A 15,885-nucleotide genomic window follows, 5' to 3' on the forward strand; every position below is an offset into this window, starting at 1 on the left:
TCACAGCACCAGAGCTCAGGGAGTGTTTGGACAACTCTCTCAGGGACAGGGTGGGATTGTTGGGGTGTCTGTGCAGGGCCAGGGGTTGGATCAATGATCCCTGTGGGCCCTCCAGCTCAGGGAAGTCTGTGACTGTGTGAATGTAACTGATTCCATGGCTTTACGGCCATAATTCCACCCGTGAGGCTCCGTGGCAGCCCCACTGCTTGGCTGGGCCGCACCAGCCGGCTGGAAAAGGCCTGGGAAAGGCTGGGAATGGCCCTGGAAGGGCCCTCTCGCCCCCCCCAACATGGCGCCACCGCCGCCTCGACTTTCCCGCCTTTTCCATCCCCTCCCTCCCCGGCGCGTGCGCAGTGAGAGACGGGCGACCCGGGGGCGGGGCCGGCAGTCGGCGCGCGCCTGAGGACGTGGCGCTTTCCAGCCAATCAGCGCCCGCGTCCCCCAAGTCGGGGGGCGGGGACAGAGGGGGTGGGCACGCAGGGGCGGGAGGGGTGGGCGGGGTGCGGCGAGGGGGCGGGCACAGATGCGGATTGACGGCGAAGAGAGCAAATCAGCGTGCGGAGTGGCGCGGCAGGGGAGGCGCGGCAGGGCTGTGATTGGCTGTTGGCGCGGGCGCGCGGGGGGCCGTGCGGCGTGGCGCGGCAACGACTTCCGGTGCGCGGAGCGGCGGCGGCGGGGACGGTGAGGGACGGGACGAGATGGAATGGGATGGGGTGGGATGGGGTCGGATCCGATCCGATCCGGACATGGGCTTCGGGCCCGGGGAGGCGGGGGCGGTGGCTCTGCCGGGCCGCTGTGGGGCGGCGGTAACGCGGCGGCCGCGGCGCCGGGCCCGGTCGCCATGGGAACGGGCGGGAGCGGCGTCGCCGCCGTGTCCGTGAGTCCCGCGACCGGGCCCTCCCGTCGGGGCCCGTGCGGTGCTGGGCGGCCCCGGGGCCACCCGAGTGCCGGGCCCGGGGCGGGCAGGGGCGGGCGGGACCACCCCGGGGCTGCCCCGTCCCGGGGATGGAGCCCCGTCCGGTCCCCGCCACCCAGCCGGGACCGGCCCGCGGGCAACCCCGCGGAGTCCTCCGCCGGGATAACAGGCTGTGGGACCACGCGATAAGGGACTGTGGGGTCCCCGGGATAACGGGATAAGGGGCTGCGGGACCCCCGGGATAACGGGATAAGGGGCTGTGGGACCCCCGGAATAACGGGATAAGGGACTGTGGTGTCCCCGGGATAACGGGATAAGGGGCTGTGGGACCCCCGGGATAACGCAATAAGAGGCTGTGGGACCCGCGGGATAAGGGGCTGTGGGACCCGCGGGATAACGGAATAAGGGGCTGTGGGACCCGCGGGATAACGGGATAAGGGGCTGTGGGACCCGCGGGATAACGGGATAAGGGGCTGTGGGACCCGCGGGATAACGGGATAAGGGGCTGTGGGACCCGCGGGATAACGGGATAAGGGGCTGTGGGACCCGCGGGATAACGGGATAAGGGGCTGTGGGACCCGCGGGATAACGGGATAAGGGGCTGTGGGACCCCTGGTGCCGCCCTGCACGGGGACCCCGGGGCGAGGAGGTGTCACCCCAAATCCGTTTTCCCCTCCCGGAGCCGTTGGTGACCCCCAGGCCCTGGGGCCCGTTTGGGGCAGGACCCGCCCGTTTGTCCCCTGGGATTGGTTTGGGCTCGCAGTGACTCCCCATGATCCATAAATCCTCCCCAGGGCCAGGAATTCCCCCCAGGGCTGGAGGATCACCCCCGACCCTGCCCCCTCACCCCCTGTGTGCCCTCGTGTGGCACTGGGGGTCCCGGGTAATTGGTGCCTGGCTGCTCCAATGGGATCAATCCCATAAAAAGGCAGAACAAATTGGGTTGCCTGTGGGGGATTTTATGGGATCTTATCAGCCTCCCACGTGGGAAATGTGCTTCCAGAGGGGCTTCTGCCCATCAGTGCACTGTAAATACCACCACAGTTCCAAGCCCAGCGTGGAATTCCAGGTTTCTTGGTATCCCAGTGAACCCAATGGGAATTCTGGGTTCCTCCATCAATGTTGTAGCAAACCCACCTGGAATCCCGAGTTTCTCCATCAATAACCCATCCAGCCCCCCTGGAATGACAAGTTCCTGTCCTAGCTGAGGTTCCAGACCCCCATTCTGAGGGGACACCCCCCACCTTCCCACCACTGCCCCTGTTCCCACCTTCCCCATGGTTCTCCTCTTTATTCAGGAGAACAGGGACCCGCTGCCAACAGCCCTTCCCAGGAGGAGAGGGGCCCAAAGACTGGTTTTTCCCAAGGGAAACCTTGGGGTCCATCCCATTGGCTGGAAAGGTGCTGCCAGGTTTTTATGGATAATTGTCTGTGGCTAACAGTTGGTGTGTGGGTTTGGACTCCCCGAGCACCTTCCCCGGGGCAGATCCTGGGATCCGTGCCTGGATCCGGCTGCAGGTCAGAGTGTCCCTTTGCAGTGGCTTCCAGAGGCTCTGTGTGGACACTGGAGATAAAATCAGGGTGTTTGACCCATTCTGGGTCACTCTGTGCCACAGGCTGGGCTAATCCTGGGATCAGCCCTGGGTGCTGGGATGTGCCTGGAATGAGCAAGAGTCAGATCCCTGGGGCAGGGATATCCAGAGCTCTGTTTAGATAACACCTGGAATTGGCTTTTTCCTCTTTTTCCCTCCTCCTGGAATGTTTTTCCTTCCTGGAAACACCAAAACAGTGACTTTTGCTCTTTATAACCCAAATCCCCTTTCCCCCCCTCCTCCCCCAAACTTGCAGAGAATTGAAATTTGTGGATTTTCTGAATGGCCCAATAAATCCTCCTCCAAGAAAAGGGGCAGGAAAGGGCTTTTCTGTGTCCTTGTCCCTGTGTTCTGATGCCACTGTCGTGGTTGGATGTGGGACCAGTCCCGGACCCGGGTCATTCCTGGATCACTCTGGGTCACTCCCAGGGCAGAATTCCTTGCTCTGAGTTCAGGTTAAAGGCATAAGGATGGGGAATACCTGGATTTTAAACACAGATTTAAAGAGCTAAGGGTGAGGAACACCTGGATGTAAGTTTAAAGGAATAAGGATGGGGAATATGTTTGGCTTAAATTTCGATTAAAGCAGTAAGGGTGTGGAATATCCTGAATTAAACTGGGATTGAAGAGCTCTGGATGGGGAATATCCTGATTAAACTTAGATTGAAGGATTTAGAGAAAGGGAATATCTTGATATAAATTTAGGGTTAAATAGATTAGAGTGGGGAATACTCAGATTGGAATTTAAAGAGGTCAGGGTGGGGAACACTTGGATCTAAGATGGGAGCTAAGCTGGGCTTTCAGTGACAAGGATGGGGAACACCTGGATTTCAGTTGGGATCTAAGCTGGGATCTCAGTTGGGAACTCAGTGATAAGAATGGGGAATACTCGGATTTCTGCTGGGATTTAAAGGGATCAGCCTGGGGAATCCTTTCTGGAGCTGCTGTCGATCCCGGGCACATTTGGGTGTTTGATCCGAGGGGGTTGGGCTGGGGGAGGATTCCATTGGCCTCGGGTCAGAGGAGCCTCTGGAGGCATCGGGAGGAGGCGGCAGGAGGGACTGGGGAGGGACTGGGGAGGGACTGGGGAGGGAACGTCGGGAGAAGGGAGAGCAGAGGTGGCATGTGCTGGGTGTGTTCCCATTCCTCCCGCTGGGATCCTCTTCTCCACCCTAGATCCTCTTCCCTCCCACTGGGATCCCCTTCCCTCCCACTGGGATCCCCTTCCCTCCCACTGGGATCCCCTTCTCCACCCTAGATCCCCTTCTCCACCCTAGATCCCCTTCTCCACCCTAGATCCCCTTCTCCACCCCTGGATCCCCCCCAGCCCCAGCTGCTGCTCCAGGGGGCTCTGGGATGGGGTTGGCAGTGGGAGTGGCTCCAGAGTGTCCGCACGTGCCAGGGGCTCAAAGGTCACTGTGTCCTGATAATCCACATTAATTAATCCCTGTGTCCTGATAATCCACGTTAATGAATCCCTGTGCCCTTATAATCCACATTAATTAGTCCCTGTGCCTTGATAATCTACGTTAATTAACTGCTGTGCCCTGATATTCCATGCCAGGGAATCACTTTTGCCTGGATAACCCGTATCAGTTCATTACTGTGCCCTGATAATCTGGATCAAATAATCAATTTGCCCTGAGAATCTGCAGGAATTAAACCATTTTCCCAGACAATCTGCATTAATCAATCATTTGTGCCCAGATAATGTGCACTAATTCCCCATTTTCCCAGATTACCTGCACTAATTCCCCATTTTCCCAGGCAACCAGTGCTAATCCCCGTTTTTCCCAGACAGCCTGCTCTAACCCCATTTTTCCCAGGCAGCTGTCCCTAATCCCCGTTTTTGCCCTGATAACCTGCCCTAATCCCCGTTTTTGCCCTGATAACCTGCCCTAATCCCCATTTTTCCCAGGCAGCTGTCCCTACTCCCCGTTTTTGCCCTGATACCCTGCCCTACTCCCCGTTTTTCCCCAACAACCCACCCTACTCCCGTCCTGCCCGCTCCAGCTCCGCTCCGTGCCTGTCGCGGTGGCCCGGCCCCCCTTCCCGTGCCCACTGGTGCGGTCGGTGTCCCGCAGGCGCAGGAAGGATGCTGTTCCCGCGGCTCCTGCTGTGCCTGGTGGCGTGGGCGCTGTGCGGGGGGAAGCCGACGGAGCGCAAGGAGCGGGTGGTGCGGGAGGCTCCGCTCAGCGCCCGCGAGCACGACGACGCCCAGAGCTTCGACTACGACCACGACGCCTTCCTGGGAGCCGAGGAGGCCAAGAGCTTCGACCAGCTCACCCCCGAGGAGAGCAAGGAGCGCCTGGGGTAAGGACAGCCCGCCCGCCTGCCCGCGGGGAGCGGCGGGCACGCCGGGGGGAGACCCCACTCCGGCCTCCGGAGCCGCCTGGAGCGGGAGCCAGCCGTGCCCAGCACCAGGTGCTCCCTAAAAACTCACCTGGAGCGGGAACCAGCCGTGCCCAGCACCAGGTGCTCCCTAAAAACTCACCTGGAGCGGGAGCCAGCCGTGCCCAGCACCAGGTGCTCCCTAAAAACTCACCTGGAGCGGGAACCAGCCGTGCCCAGCACCAGGTGCTCCCTAAAAACTCACCTGGAGCGGGAACCAGCCGTGCCCAGCACCAGGTGCTCCCTAAAAACTCACCTGGAGCGGGAGCCAGCCGTGCCCAGCACCAGGTGCTCCCTAAAAACTCACCTGGAGTGGGAACCAGCCGTGCCCAGCACCAGGTGCTCCCTAAAAACTCACCTGGAGCGGGAACCAGCCGTGCCCAGCACCAGGTGCTCCCTAAAACGTCACCTGGAGCCATTCCCAGCACTGGGTGCTCCCCAGAACTCCAGAGTGGAGGTGACAGTGGGGTCTGTGCTGTGCTCGGTCCGTGTTCTCCAGGTACTGTGGGAGCCCCTGGGATCACTGGAGCTTCCCAGTTGGGAGGCAGCTGGTCGGGAGCTGGGAAAACACAGCCTGCATGGAGATTCCCTCTCTGGTGCGGGCCTGTGCCTCCCCTGGGATGGAATGGGCCTCCCCTGGGATGGAATGGGCCTCCCCTGGGATGGAATGGGCCTCCCCTGGGATCCAGCCAGGCCTCCCCTGGGATCCAGGATGGCTGTGCTTCCCCTGGGCGCTGGCTGGGCATTCCCAGCCCCACTGGTCCGGCTCTGGGATCATTCCCAGGAGAAGAGCAGGGCCATTGTGTCCCTGCAGCAGCTGCCCCGCAGTTGTTCCAGAGGCTCTGGGCAGCTCCAACCAGGAGCTGCAGCCCTGAGGAGGGAGCAGGGTGGGCTGGAGGCTCCCTGGGGAGCTCGGGACACTCGTTGGGATGTTGGGCTCCATTCCCAGAACTCTGTGGCTTTGGCTAGGTTTTCATGGAATCATGGAATGGTTTGGGCAGGAAGGGGCATTAAAGCCCATCCAGCCCCACCCCTGCCATGGGCAGGGACATCTTCCATGAGCCCAGGTTGCTCCAAGCCCTGTCCAACCTGGCCTTGGACACTTCCAGGGATCCAGGGGCAGCCACAGCTTCTCTGGGCAACGTGTGCCAGGGCCTGCCCACCATCAGAGCCAGGAATTCCTTCCCAGAATCCCACCTAAATCTCCCCTTTTGGCAGCCAAGCATCCCGACCGTGCTGCTGCTGGAGCAGCACCCGCTGCAGCCCATGGTGAATTCTGGGAGGTTTTTTGGGAATGGGGCTCCCTGATGGGAAGGAAAAGCTCAGCCACGTGTTGGTTCTGAGCGAACCCCAGAGCCAAACCCCATGGATACAGTGGGATGTGCAGGGCAGGGGCTGCCAGGCTTTCCCATGGACTCTCCATCCATCCCTATGGATCATCCAGGCTCGTGGTGGGAAGGAGCTACTGGCCTCACCCCCAGCACTTCACTCTTGGAGGCCAGAGGGAATTTCCCCCCCCTAGGGACTGTTTAATCTGGAAAACCCCTGGATCCCTTGGAGCCAGGCCCTGGTTGTTCTGCAACCTCCAAAATACAGGATCCAGGAGGCTTTTTGCCTGGGAGATCAGAGCGAATGCTCGATCCCCCCGGAGCAGTGGCAGATTCCAAGGGAAGTGCAGCTCCGGCTGCAGCAGGCAGGGCCCCCCTGGCCTCCCTCCCCCGCCACGTTCCTGGTCCAAGGGCTCCGTCACGGCTCAATCCCATTGTTCTGCCGAGTTATCCGCCGGAACGCCGGCAGTGCCGCCCGGGCCTTTCCATCGGAGATTCAACGCCCTCCACACAAACCAGCCTCACTTCTAGCCACAGAGGCCAATTCCCACTTTCCCCAGCTGGAATTGCCTTGATAAACTTGTTACCAAGGTCTGGTTCCATAAATTCTGTGCTTTAGCGGGGAGTTGTGCTGTGGGAAGGGCCCATTTTCCTGGGAGAGCTCCGCCTCTGGCTTGCCCAGCTCTTTGCATGCAGCTCTGCTCACCTCCCTGCTTTTTGGGCAGTCAGGGAGTTGGGAACAGTGTCCTGTGCTCTGTCAGGGATTTGGGAATGAGGTCCCATGCTCTGTCAGTCAGGGATTTGGGAACGAGGTCCCATGCTCTGTCAGTCAGGGATTTGGGAACAGTGTCCTGTGCTCTGTCAGTCAGGGATTTGGGAACAGTGTCCCATGCTCTGTCAGTCAGGGATTTGGGAACAGTGTCCTGTGCTCTGTCAGTCAGGGATTTGGGAACGAGGTCCCGTGCTCTGTCAGTCAGGGATTTGGGAACAGTGTCCTGTGCTCTGTCAGTCAGGGATTTGGGAACGAGGTCCCGTGCTCTGTCAGTCAGGGATTTGGGAACAGTGTCCTGTGCTCTGTCAGTCAGGGATTTGGGAACAGTGTCCTGTGCTCTGTCAGTCAGGGATTTGGGAAGAGCGCCCTGAGCTCTGCCTTGTTTTGTCCCAGCGACGTTCCCTGGCAGCAGCACTGGGCACCCGGATCCCCTTGGAGCAGGGAGTGGGAACGACAGCAGCTGCCAGCCCTTCCCAAACATCTGCTGTCCCCCCTCCTGCGGGGGGACAAAGTGGGGGGTTTGGGAAAGTGTCCGGATTTGGTGGCTCCTGCCCTGGGAAAGCAGCCGGGAGCAGCTGGTGCCGGCCCGGGCGCGGGACCGGCTGGGGGAGGAGGTCTGGGAGCTTCCCGAGTGCCCAGCTCCAGGCTGGAGAGGGTTTGACTTTCCTGGGAAACTGTTCCCTAATTAACCCCCTGGAAACTGCCCTGGAAAAGCTGCTTTGGCCACCGACCCCCACCAGGTCAAGTTCTCCATTCCAGGGGTTTTCTGCAATAAATCCCTTTGCTGGTAGCGTTACCCACCTGGGAAAGGGAAACATGGAATTGTTATATATTCATATGGACCAGTGTTTAATATTCATGTGATATTATTGATCTATTTTTTTATATATTTATGTGGAAAACTCTGACTATTTCTGTGGCATTTTTCATAATTTCCTGTGAAGTTTGATCAGGAATATTGGAGGAGACACTTTGCCCATGGAGATGGAAAATTCTGAAATATTTCTGTAGTATTTTACCTATTTCCCTGTAAGTTTAGGCTCTGTTGAGGAGAGGTTTTGCACATTTACATATTTATTTTACATGTTTCTCTGTAAAATCCCTCAGGTCTCCCAGGCAGGGCCCCCCACGCTGCCCCCGTGCTGAGACCCTGCCAGAGTTAAATCCCGTGTTTCTCCCAGTTTTCTCCCAGTTCTCTCTCCGGCTTCCCATTGCCAGGAACATCATTTGTGCCATGGAATAATTCCTAGTTTTCCTTGATCGAGGCAATTCTGGAACACAAAAGCCTGGGAGCTGGTGCAGGTGGCTCTGGTGTCCAGGTTTCCCTTTGCCTCAGTATTTTGGGAATGAGTTGTCCCGGTGGTGATTTAAAAATGCCACCTGTCTTTTAAAATTCCTCAAATACCTGGGTTGGAGCTGAGGATTCCTGAATGGCTTTCCATTAAACCTCCCTGTCAAAGGAAAAAACAGGATCCTGCTTCTCCAGACAAAGGATTTCGGGGCTGTGATCCCTGATTTTCATCCGAGGAAGCTCAAAGCCTTCCCAGCACGGAGCTGCGGCCGCTCCCGGGAGCGAACCCCGCGGCTCCAACGGCCCCCACCCCCCAGCTCCATCTGCCCCTGGATCCCGCATTCCTGCCGTGGCTTTTCCTACAGCTGCTGCTAAAAATAACGGAGGCACGCGGCTGCTGCGGCCCCAGCGCGGCTCCGGTTGCTGCCCCGGGCAGCGGGTGGGACCGGCCCCGGCCCCGGTTCCTGTGCTGAGTTCTGCTTCCCAGCTCCAGGGAAACCTGTGTCCGTGCTCCTCGCCTGGCACCATCGGGTGGGGCTTTCCCGGGCTTTAACAAGGAAGCTTTTCCGCCAAAATTCATAGTTCCTGAAGAAACCAAAACCTGAGTGGCCAAGCCAAAGATTTCCGTGTCGGAGCCGGTGTTTTGGCAGCTAAACCAAACACTGGTTTTAAGGACAAACTTTCCAAATGGTTGAATTCCCAAATTCCATAACCACCTCGCCTTACTCCTCGTGCCACCAGGAGAGGCAGAGCCAAGATTCCCGTTTTTAGTACAAAACCGAGTCCGTGCTCCTCGCCTGGTGCCATCTTGGTGGGAGGACACACGGACGGGTCTTTCCCAAAGGTCTAAGAAGGAAGTTTTTCCCTGAAAACCTTTAATTTCTGAAGAAACCAAAACCTGAGTGGCCCAAGAGTGGCTGAGCTGGGATTTTGGCAGCTGAACTATACATTGGTTTTAGGGATAAACTCTCCAAACGGTTGAATTCCCAAATTCCGTGACCACCTCTGCTTGCTCCCTCTTCCCCTTCCCATTCCCTCCCCTACAGCCTCTTGTTTTCCTTAACTTTAGCTGGATTTCTCCATGTTTCCAACAGGAAGATTGTAGGGAAAATAGATGAGGATGGAGACGGGTTTGTGACGGTGGAGGAGCTCAAGGCCTGGATCAAGTTTGCCCAGAAGCGTTGGATTTATGAGGATGTGGAGCGGCAGTGGAAGGGCCACGACCTCAACGAGGACGGGCTCGTTTCCTGGGAGGAGTATAAAAATGCCACCTATGGATACATCCTGGGTAGGTCCTGGTGCTGGGGATGAGCCTTTCCTGGAGCCAGCCAGACGAGCTGTTCATGAGGGTCAGTGGGGTGGACATGGATCGGGGTGGGGTCGTGGTGCAATGGTCAGTGGGATGGACATGGATCGGGGTGGGGTTGCAATGGTCAGTGGGATGGACATGGATCGGGATGGGGTCGTGGTGCAATGGTCAGTGGGATGGACATGGATCGGGGTGGGGTTGTGGTGCAATGGTCAGTGGGATGGACATGGATCGGGATGGGGTTGTGATGGAGGGGGAGCTTGAGGCCTGGATTAAGGAGGCCCAGAAGAAGGCCATGGTTGGGAGTGTGAAGCAGCAGTGGCAGGAATTTGACTTGGCCCAAGCTGGATTTGTCCCCTGGAATGAGCCCAGGGATGTGCCAACCTGGGCAGATGTCCCCAAAGTCTCACTTAAAAACCCCCAGAACTCCCCAAATTGACCTTCTGATGGCATTACTGAAGGAAAATCCCAGGAAAAGAACCCAAAATATGTAGAACCCCCCTCATAATGGATGGGGATGTTTGGGGACAAACACAGCTCTGGGCTGAATCCCATGGATTTAGGGATTAACAGCATGTGGGAATGGGGGGTTTCGGTCCTTTGGAATTCCTGGCTCGGGGGGGCATTTGGAACCTGCAGGTGGAACTGACTGACTGGTGGTTGTGAAACCACCTAGGTGTGTCCATCCCATCCCATCCCATCCCTAATCCACAAAAACCATCAGCAGAGCCATCAATCCCTTTCCCTTGTCCTGGGAGCAGTGTGAGACCCTGGAACTTGGGGGTTTGGGGACATGAGCCGCAGCCTCGGACACCCCCGGGAGCACGGGAAGGAGCAGCTGTTTTGGGGTTAAACCCTTGAACCCCCAGTCCCTGTGCAGCTCCTGCCTCCAGCACTGCAGACGGAGGAGCCGCGGCTCCAGAGCGGGAAACCCGCTCGAATTTCCTAAATATTGCCAAAAATAGTCAAACTGCTCCGTGGGATGTGCGGAGGGGGAGCTGCCACACGGGAGGCTCATCCATCTCCCTCGGGCTCATCCATGTCCCTCGGGCTCTGGGAGGATCTGGGTTTTCCGTGCTGGTGGCCGGGGAAAGCCCCCCACTCCTTCCTGGGCTGGGGCAGCGCTTCCCAAACCTCCCTTTGCCATGGATTTCTGGGATCTGGGCTTATCTGCCCATGTAAGTGCAGCCTGGAAGGGGGAGGAGAGATCCTGGGAAGGGTTGAACACCCTTTTTTTCTGAGGGGGTCTGGGGTGGGATTTAAGACCTGCAGGTGTGGGACAGGGAAAAATATAAACCTTACTGAGGAAAACCTTAATGAGGGAAAACTTAATAAGGAAAAAACCTTAATGAGAAAACCCTGAATTAGTGAAACCCTCTTAATGAGCTTAAGGAAAAGCCCCTTCCCACAGGCAGAGCAGTTATTTGGGCAGTGCCCAGCCCCAGCAGGGCCGATCCCGAGCCCGGAGCGGTGCCGGAGGCTGAGTGTCCTTGGCAGGCCCCTTGGAGCCTCGGCTCGTGCTGCTCCCACATAGCTGTGTCCTTACGGAGTGCCGGGAGGATCCCGCCTCACGCCCTGGCTCCGGCTCCTCTCGGCAGGAATCACTTTTCCCCAGCTCCTTGCTGCTGGAAGATTCCCTCCCTTCCCCTCAGTCCCCTCCCTGGCCGGAGCAGGGCTGGAATGCCTCTGGAAGTGCCTCTGGAGCGCTGGCGTGCAGCCGAGGGTTGTGTGGGGCCGGGCACCGCCCTTGACTGCTCCAGGGGGTTGGGAACACAGCGTTTTGTCAGCAAAACCAGGTGCTGGGGGGGGGGATGGTTTTATTAATTAATTAATTAAACATGGGGATGAGTCACCAGGTGGCCCCCAGAGGTGTCACAGAGCCATGTGGGGCTCTTCTGGGGGAATTCCGGGAAACAGGGAATACCAAGTGCTGAATGTCCAAGAGCTTCATCTGAGAGCGAAAATCTCTTTGAAACACCCTTCAAAATCAAAATAGAAGATAATCATCATATCATCATCATCCCATTTTTGTTAACTCCTCAATCCTGGGGTGGGATCTGAATCATCATCATCATCATCATCATCATCCTATTTTTTAACTCCTGAGTCCTAGGCTGGGATCTGAAACCAGGAACACTCATCCCAGGAGAAGCTTCTCCGTCTGCTCCCCCAAACCTCCCCCTGCCCAGGGACCGAGACACAAAGTGGCCTTGGGGGGAAATGTGTGTGACCATTTTTAACCCACCTGCCCTCCATCAGACTCATCGATTGGCCCGACAGCAAATAAGGAATGGACCCAATCCCGAGGGTTTCCTTGCCTGGGGCTGTGCCGCTTCCCGAGGCGAAACCTTGGGAATAGAATAGGGAATTTTGGCTTCATTCTACCCTAGACGTGCCTTAAAATCAAAATCTTTAGATATTTAATGGCTCTGGGGCTGCTCCAGAGCTTCTTAATCCGGAGTCCCTTGATCCAGAGCTCTGTAATCCCTGCCTTTTGTCCCAGGCAGCGGAGCAGGGACAAAGGGACGGAGCCTTTTGGAGCCTGTTGTTTAGACCAGGCCTGGCTCTGGTTTAACTTAACCAGAGCGTGGCCACAGCCACGTCCTCCTGGATCCATGTTCTCCGTAGGCTGCTGGCCCCGTGTCCCGGAGCTCCTCTCCCGCTGCCGGCGGGGCTGTGCCGAGTGGCCCCACCGTCCCACCCGGCCGATGCCTCCCGGCTCTGCTGCCACCCCGGCAGCGAGCGAGATCCCCTTACACATTCCCCTCCCGAAATAGCTCCGGCTGAGCCTCCAACCGTGCCGGCCTCCCCCTGGGAATGCCGCGATCCCGGGGCTGCTGCAGCTCCTCCTCCTCCTGGGAACGGGCGCAGGAGAGACGCGGCGGCTGCCGGGAGCTGCCCTTGAGGCTGCGGTGGCGAAGCACTGGGAGGTTGAGCTGAGGTGGGGGGTTGAGGTTGGGTGGAGGAGGTTGAGGTTGTGCTGAGGAAGTTGAGGGTGAGAAGTGCCCGCTGAGGAGGCAGAGCTGGGGTTGAGTTTGAGGGTGAGGATGTTGAGGCTGTGGTTGAGTTGGGTTATGCTTGGGTTGGCTTGGGGTTGGCTTGGGTTGGTGGTGACCATGGTCTCTCCCCTGCCTGAGCTGATCCGGGCGCTCCCTCTGCTCCTTCCCAGACGACCCGGACCCCGACGACGGCTTCAACTACAAACAGATGATGGTGCGGGACGAGCGGCGCTTCAAGATGGCCGACAAGGACGGGGACCTGGCGGCCACCAAGGAGGAGTTCACGGCCTTCCTGCACCCCGAGGAGTACGACTACATGAAGGACATCGTCGTGCAGGTGGGGCTGGCACGGAGACGTTGGGAATGGATGTTCCCAGGAAGCTCTGGTGAGGGGAGTGCTGGGGGGTGGGAATCACTCCGGGCCTGGCTCACGCCGGTGTCTCTGTGCAGGAAACCATGGAGGACATTGACAAGAACGGTGACGGCTTCATCGACCTGGAGGAGTACATCGGTGAGACGCCGGAGCCACGGTGCTCCATGTGCCCTCCATGTCCCTTCCATTTCCCCATGCAGTGTCAGCTGCTGCCGGCACATCCTTCCCATCCCTCCCCCTCTGGGAATGTTCTCTCTTCCAACTTCTCAACTTCTGCCCCCCACCTTGTGCCAGTGTTGAGGATTTGGGGGTGAAATCCTGATCCAAAGGGTGCTTTGGGATTTTGGGGATGGACTCGGGGAGCTCAAGGCTTTGGGTCAGTCCTTGGGATGGGGACGGGGCTGTGGTGGTCGGGAGGATCCCGATCCCTCTCTCCCCACAGGTGACATGTACAGCCAGGATGGCGACGCTGACGAGCCCGAGTGGGTGAAGACGGAGCGGGAACAGTTTGTGGAATTCCGAGACAAGAACCGGGATGGGAAGATGGACAAGGAGGAGACCAAGGATTGGATCCTGCCCTCGGACTACGACCACGCCGAGGCCGAGGCCCGGCACCTCGTCTACGAGTCCGACCAGGACAAGGTGGGCCCGCGCTCCGGTGGGATTTCGGGAGCGGGGTGGGAGGAGCGGGGGGAATAGCGGGATGTGGCGTTCCCTGCAGGACGGGAAGCTGACGCGGGAGGAGATCGTGGACAAGTCGGACCTGTTCGTGGGCAGCCAGGCCACGGACTTCGGGGAGGCGCTGGTGCGGCACGACGAGTTCTAGGCCTCGCCGGCACTGCTCAGGGCTGCGCCCGCGCCCAGGCCGCTCCCGCCACGGGAAACCCCATCCCGGCGCCCGGGGATGGGGCTCAGGAAAGCCACACCCTCCCCGGCACTCGGGGCTCCTCTCGTGGGTTTTCCTGGGATTTTAACGACTTTTGGGTTATTTTTGTATGTTTTGGTTTTACCACGTGTGGAAACGGCTCCCCCGGCACGGGGGCAGCGACGGGGCCGCCCGGGGCAGCGGGGAATTCACAGGGGGATTGGGACTGGAGGTGGAATAAAAGTTGGAATTGGAGTGAAAGTTGGCAAATTGGAATTGAAATTGGAACTAAAGTTGGAAATGGAATTAAAATTGGAATTTGAATTGAAAGTAAAATTGGAATTAAAATTACAATTGGAATTAAAGTTGGAATTGAAACTAAAATTAGAATTAGACATTAAAATGAAAATTGGAAATCGAAATGGAATTTGAACTTGGGAAGTGAAATCAAATTAAATGGAAACATTGACGTGAAATTGGAATGAGAATTCAAAGCCCCCAAAAAACCCCAAACCCATCAGAGCAGCAGCAGGACCCCGGGAGGTTCCGGGGGGCACCCGAGGGGACCCCAGGGGAGGTGACCCCGGGGTGTGGGAACCCCCCTCCCCCATCGTTGCCCCCCAGGATCTGGCCAGGCCCCCCCGGCCCCACTCCAAGTGCCTTGAATCCCCCAAACCCGGGCTGGGGGGGGGCTCATCCAGCCATCCCACCCCGCTCTGGGATAATTCCCAGTGTTTTCCCTCTTCTGTGTCGTTTGTCCCTGCCCGCAGCTCCCCGAGCTGTGTGAAGTTGGTCTGGCCACCCCCAGATTCCTGGGTTTTCCCTTAAATTGTTTTCCAAGGGTTTCCAAGTGCCGACTGGATCCTCCCTCCTCTTCCTCTTCTTCCTCCTCCTCCTCCTCTCCCACCTCCCCATCCCTAAATCCAGGGGCGAGCGGTTTGGGAACTTGTCCCCGCGCTGGGCTCAGGATCTGGGAATGCGGGGGGTGGTTTGGGACACCAGGGATGGTTTGGGACAGCAGCCATGATTTTGGGAACACCAGGAAAGCTCCCCTGGCATCACTCCCAGTGCACCCCTGCGGCCCCTCTCCTGCTTCCCCCATCCATGAGGATTTGTGTCCCACTGACCGCTCCGGACACGGGTTTTCCGCCTGCTCCGGGTTTATTCGGTTCTCTGCTCTGGCTGACTGAAGGGATCCGGCTCGGCCGGGGCTCAATAAACTGTTCAACCCCCTGGGCCGGGGGGCCAGACCCCAGTTCCTGTGTCCCCCCAAACCGGGATCTCGGGGAACCCCCCAGAGTGAGCCGGGAGAGTGTGGGCAGGGGGAGCCCAGGGAAGGGGAGGGGGGCCTGGGGGATGGATTTGGGGTTCAGGGGGGGAGTGATGTGGGGCCTGAGGGGAGTCCTGGCCCTCAGCCTTGGAGACTGGGGGGGCTCAGCCCCATGGAGAGGATCCAGCCCCATACCAGCCCCACAGATGGGGGGAGCCAGCCCCACCTCAGCCGCATGTAGGGCATCCAGCCCCACCCCAGCCTCATGAATGGGGGGCTCAGCCCCACCCCAGCCCCATGGGGGGGATCGAGCCCCAGCCCAGCCCTATAAATGGGGGCTTCAGCCCCAGCCCAGCCCCGTGGATGGAGGTGGAGGGGCAGCATCCCATTTCCTGCCCCCCCACTGCCTGTGGGGCCTGCAGGGGACAAGGGAGCAGAGTCCCACCATGGCATTGCCGTGGAGCACAGCCACCCCTGAGACCCCCATCCCACCCAACTGTGGGGTACAGTCACCCCGGGACCCCCATCCTGCCCTGCCGTGGGGTGTGCAGTGTGCCCCCCATCCCGAGGGTCCCACAGGGGTTCCCACAGCGTGTACCCCATCCCAAGGGTCCCACAGGGGTTCCCACAGCGTGTACCCCATCCCAAGGGTCCCACAGGGGTTCCCACAGTGTGTCCCCCATCCCGAGGGTCCCACAGGGGTTCCCACAGTGTGCCCCCCATCCCGAGGGTCCCACAGGGGTTCCCACAGCGTGTCCCCCATCCTGCAGAGGGTCCCA

The 15,885-nt window shown here is 58.8% G+C and overlaps 1 protein-coding gene across 1 annotated transcript; it reads left to right on the forward strand.

The window, feature by feature from the left end:
* The first annotated feature begins 662 nt into the window (after positions 1-662).
* Positions 663-15,091, forward strand: CALU (calumenin). Its single transcript, XM_051773980.1, has 7 exons — positions 663-681; positions 4,593-4,821; positions 9,385-9,578; positions 12,769-12,935; positions 13,049-13,109; positions 13,414-13,613; positions 13,693-15,091. Exons 2-7 carry the CDS (start codon positions 4,604-4,606, stop codon positions 13,795-13,797), a joined length of 945 nt encoding a protein of 314 aa, XP_051629940.1. The 5' UTR covers positions 663-681; positions 4,593-4,603; the 3' UTR covers positions 13,798-15,091.
* The last annotated feature ends 794 nt before the right edge of the window (positions 15,092-15,885 follow it).

Source organism: Manacus candei, unplaced genomic scaffold (assembly GCF_025592945.1).
Source record: "Manacus candei isolate 608988 ecotype Guabito, Panama unplaced genomic scaffold, ASM2559294v1 h1tg000182l, whole genome shotgun sequence".
Classification (NCBI taxonomy): domain Eukaryota; kingdom Metazoa; phylum Chordata; class Aves; order Passeriformes; family Pipridae; genus Manacus; species Manacus candei.

Bases quoted from the DNA above. Each gene is read 5' to 3' on its own strand.
- CALU (XM_051773980.1), top strand. From the start codon at position 4,604: ATGCTGTTCCCGCGGCTCCTGCTGTGCCTGGTGGCGTGGGCGCTGTGC. The intron at 4,822-9,384 runs GTAAGGACAGCC...TGTTTCCAACAG, and splicing joins GAGAGCAAGGAGCGCCTGGG to GAAGATTGTAGGGAAAATAG. The intron at 13,614-13,692 runs GTGGGCCCGCGC...CGTTCCCTGCAG, and splicing joins ACGAGTCCGACCAGGACAAG to GACGGGAAGCTGACGCGGGA.